Genomic DNA, 4,750 nt, shown 5'->3' with positions numbered 1-4,750 from the left:
CAATTAAAGCCAATATAACATTCAAAGAAAAGCTCTGAATAAACAGCATGTTATAAACAAATGTTAAGCTCACTGCTACACGTGTTCTGTATGTAGTTTACTAAATACTCAGAAAATACGCTCACTTACAAGAAAAAGTTAAGCAACCAGATGAAGAGGTGCAATTGAAATGAATCTGCATGTTGAAAGGTCACATGACTGTATTGCAATAATAACAATATCAAATCAAATGCATAACAGAGTTGGCAGTAGGTACTCGAGTGGTCTCATGCCAGTAGGGTGTGGATCCCCTCAGGCCTGGACACAGGCAAGGATTTAGTGCAGAAGAGTCATAAAACAGCTGTGTCTGACCTTCAAGGTCTGACAGATAAGCACAGAGTTGACGCTGACGTCTGAGCTGATTGCACACATGTTTAGTTGAGGAAAGATGGAGGGGGGACTTGGCTGGCTACAGTGTGTTGTCTCTGACACAGGTCAGGCCACAGGTGTTTCAGTAATGATATAGGACAGCATTTTGTTCTACATGTCTGATAATCTTTTGACTGTTTGTTTTCTCTTCAATTCCATTCATATAAAACAAATTGCATACTAACTATTATCGCCTTTTATTGATGCTGACAGTGTCTGACACCCTGCCTGTTCACTTTCCCATAACTCTCCAACATGGCCAGACAAACTCCATATTTATTTCTCACCATCTTGCCTCATCTGAGAATTAGATCAGTTCTTTAGATTGCACATGTATTTGCATAAAACAGAGTTAGAGTTTGAAGATCCCAAGGAACCTAAATGTTGTAAGATGAATTACTGATCACTGCTGCCATCTGCTGGAATCTTAAAGAAGCAGCTTAAATAAATGTTTTCTCAGTAAAGTCATAGTGTGCCTAGTGTAATGCATCAAATAGGAATGTGCATTTAAAAAAAAAACACTGAATACATTTTAAAATGGCTCGGGGTTGGTTCTGTTAATTTAACTTTTTTTAGAATTAGCTGTAAAGAATTTTAAGACCACAGATTGAGATAGACGATCTACTCACAGATTAAGTTAAAACCTTCTCACAGTCATTTCCTTTTTTATAAAATCATTTAAAAACTCAATTTGATTTTATGGGAAATTTTCATTATTTCATGATAAACTCTGCTCAGTGCGTAGGGATTTTGTAATTTGCAGCTGTTCTTTAGGGGAGCATAGCGCTCAAGAGGGAAAGAAAAAGCACATGCACTTTCAGAGACTGAGGTGTTCAGGCCTCCAATCAAGGGCCATCCAGTTCCTCGAAAACTAGAATAAAAGCTTAGTTTACACTGCTGGATATGAGTCAGACTTGTTTCTGGTACATTTTGGGCTCTGCCAAGGTTGCCATATTTTAACCATTTCTGTTCATAACTGTTAATAAAATTTCTAGCTACATCCAAGTGGTAGAGGGCCTCTGGTTTTTTGCATGATGTGGTCCTTCTGGTCCACTGGGTAGGAACCATCAGGCACCAGAGCAGTTTGCTGACTGTGAATCAGTCTGGAAGAAGATCACTGCTTCCAGGTCTGAGGCCGTGTTCTTCAACAGGAAAAGGGCATATTGCAGTCTTTGTGTTGGAAATAAGCTGCTGCGCCAAGTGGAGGAGTCTGGCAATTTAGGAGAAGCTACAGCCGCTGCTCCTCCACATAGAATAAAAGAAGTCGAGGTGGTTTGGACAACTGGGATACCATCTGGTCACCTTTCCACACCAGACCCAGTGCTCAGGTATAAACTGTACTTAGTGTAAAGTCGTTGTTTGTTTGTTCTTTTGCTTTGTTTTGTTTGTTGGTTTTTTTTGTCATTTTTTTTTCTTTTGTTTTGCATTTTAACAAATTAGTTAGCAGCTATTGTGCAGCTAGACATTGGTTCAGTAAATGTGTCCTCCTTCTGGGTAAAGTAAACCTTGTTTCCTTTGAGGTGAGACAGCAGGCTAACAAACCCACTACCTTAAATACACACAAGACTTAGAGTATTTTACACAGTGTTAAATGGAAATCCTACTGAGTGGGTGGTTTTGGAGGCGTGGGGTTTATGAGAAAGAGGAAGAGAAAGAGAAAGAGTCAGAGACACACAAAAAGAGTATAGAGGTTTAAGTGTGATCTGAGTGGTCGACAAGACTTCATCCTCCAAGACACTGCTGACTTGAGTTTTTCCGCTCACCTTCAGATTCAGATAACTGTAAGATTTTTATTTCATCATTTGAATTCTAAGTTAAATGAAATCTTAGTTGTTTAAAAAACATTTGTTATATATTGTATTGTCAATGCACCTGTATTTTATCAGTCATGCAGACATTTTATTATCCGTTTCTTTAAATTCAGAACACTTTTGCAGAACTGCAGTGATGAAGACTAACAGGCTGACTTTGACTTCTCTGTGTTTACTTCTTGTAAGTAAACAAAAGAAAAATATTCAGTGACATTTGTTTTTTTAGGGATAAAGACCTAATGAAGATGTTAATTTGATTTGTGTTGATTTTCTCAAGACCCCTACTTAGTATTTCACTACCTACAGTTGGGAACCAGTGGTTTAGAGAAGGTGATCAGAATCATATTTAATGCCATCTATTATGTCTGAGACATGGGAGAAGCAAATGTGTTTCTTAGACCAGTCTGAAATAAAGAGTAAAGAAATTACCTGAAGTTCCTAAAAACAAAACCACAGGGCAGCTTAAGGGACTGAGTTCACCAGCCTCACAGCCTCAGGAAAGAAGCTGTTTCTCAGCCTTGTTGTCTGGGCTTTAAGGTTGCATGACCTTCTGTCTGAGGGAAGGGAGGGTGAATGGTTCATGAGCTGGACGAGTGGGGCCCATCATAATTCAGCTTGGGGTACAAACAACTTTTTTCCCAATTTCAGTCTGTTGTTACTCCACCGTATTTACTTAACAGGTTAATTATGTGATCAATATTTTGCTTAAAAGAGAACTACAGCTTAATATTTACCTTTTGATACAAAGGCTTTTCATCGCAACATTTTCTTCCTCCCCTTGTAGGTCAGTGCCATCTCCAATATGCAAGAAAATGGACGCATCGCACTGAGCATGTCTGAACAGTCTGTTGATGACATGTACTCCACCTGCAGTGAAACAATGGTAGGGAACGTGAAGAACAAATATTTTACAAAAGAAACCAAAAGTGACCTATTTAAAAAAGTGTGGCAAGGGGCAGAAAAATGTGCAAACAAGAGTTTATCACGTAAAGATAAAGAAGACAAGGCACTGACGAAGGACCACATGCAAGCGATTTGTGTTTACACTGGTAATAATGATCAATTTTATGAGAAATTTAACAAAGCAGTCAGAACTGAACATAAAGGCTATGGTTCCTCCTTTCAGTACCACTCCTTACATTTCTGGCTGACCAGGGCTGTCCAGATCCTCTGTAAAAATCAAAACTGTCATGAAACTTACCGTAGAACCAAAACAGAGTTTGTTGGCAAAGTCAACCAAGAAATTCGGTTTGGAGCTTTTACCTCCACTTCAAAATTGCCAAGTCTGACAAAATTTGGTCATATAACATGCTTCAAAATAAAGACATGTTCAGGTGCTTTTTTGAAAGAATATCCTAGGCTTGGATCCCATGAGCAAGAGGTGCTCATACCACCGTATGAAAAGTTCAAAATAACTGAGAGATGTGAAACTGAAGAATGTAAAGCTTTACAAAATCTTGACGACTGCAAGACTGTCTATGTTCTGCAGAGTGCAGGAGTCCACAGCAATCTTGACTGCAAACTTGTAAAATCCACACTCATATAACTACTTCAGACACCAAGCAAGTAACGATGCCACAATGAATTTTCATCACACCCTAATGTATACATGGGTGCTGTTCTGTTTTTTTCCAAACCTTTCAAGTAATCAAGAACTAAATGAAGAGCAAACTGTAACTTACTCTTTTTTTGTACATTTGTTAGCTTTCTTATCTTAAGTAAATGCTTTTCTTTCTCTTTTTTGTATGAGATAAAAATGTTATATTAAAATCTGTTTCCTTTCCTTTGGTGAATAACAATAAATAAACATGAAAGAACATTGTGTGTAATGTCATTAAGGCAGTACTGGATCAGTCAGACTTCAGTACTGATGAACATTCAATAATTATTTAGAGTTGCTTTAAGTATTGCTGCAACCAGTAAATAAAAACATTAAGATTGTGAATTTTTAATATAACTGGCCTACAATGAACCTGGAATACAACTCTGTCAAGTGACATTAAAAGAAAAACAGATTTATGAAAAACAAATGTGGCAAACACTAACTTGGAAAACTATGAGCAGATCTGTTGGCACTCGAAGGGCAAAGGGAGCATGGTTTGTGTTATCTAACCCAAACAGAAAATTTGGCCTCAAAGGCCTCCCAGACCCACCCTTATCTCTCACTTATTACTAGTATCTAAAGCTGTTCAGTTATAATTGTTCTTTATTCATTACAATATTAGTTTTATATAACTTCCATGATAAACCAGCTATGATAAATCAGTTAAGATCTGAACATCATAACAAAAAATCTGAGCCAAGCAAATAAGTTAATGCTTTAAAGAATTGCTTTATTTGTTTGTTTGGTTTATGCAACATTATAGAAAACTGAAAACAAAGTCACAAATACCATTATAAATGAATCCTAGGTAGTGCATGCATGTGTGTGTGTGGTTTTTATTGCTTGAAGATGGACCATGCATGCACACTTTTCACACTTATTTGTGCTTTTCACACCTCTCGTATTCTTACAGGAAATAACTTTTGAA

The 4,750-nt window shown here is 37.4% G+C and overlaps 1 protein-coding gene across 1 annotated transcript; it reads left to right on the top strand.

Moving 5' to 3' along the window:
• The first annotated feature begins 1,200 nt into the window (after positions 1-1,200).
• On the top strand, positions 1,201-4,738 carry LOC108241428 (ecto-ADP-ribosyltransferase 4-like). Its single transcript, XM_017425566.3, has 3 exons — positions 1,201-2,189; positions 2,333-2,400; positions 3,004-4,738. Exons 2-3 carry the CDS (start codon positions 2,356-2,358, stop codon positions 3,763-3,765), a joined length of 807 nt encoding a protein of 268 aa, XP_017281055.1. The 5' UTR covers positions 1,201-2,189; positions 2,333-2,355; the 3' UTR covers positions 3,766-4,738.
• Positions 4,739-4,750: the final 12 nt, after the last annotated feature.

This window comes from Kryptolebias marmoratus, linkage group LG3 (genome assembly GCF_001649575.2).
Source record: "Kryptolebias marmoratus isolate JLee-2015 linkage group LG3, ASM164957v2, whole genome shotgun sequence".
In the NCBI taxonomy this organism is placed as follows: domain Eukaryota; kingdom Metazoa; phylum Chordata; class Actinopteri; order Cyprinodontiformes; family Rivulidae; genus Kryptolebias; species Kryptolebias marmoratus.
This window is presented reverse-complemented; position numbering and strand designations above follow the sequence as displayed.

Excerpts from the sequence above, each read along its gene's own strand:
- LOC108241428 (XM_017425566.3), top strand. The coding sequence starts at position 2,356 with ATGAAGACTAACAGGCTGACTTTGACTTCTCTGTGTTTACTTCTT. Across the intron at positions 2,401-3,003 it reads CTTCTCTGTGTTTACTTCTT|GTCAGTGCCATCTCCAATAT; the intron begins GTAAGTAAACAA and ends CTCCCCTTGTAG.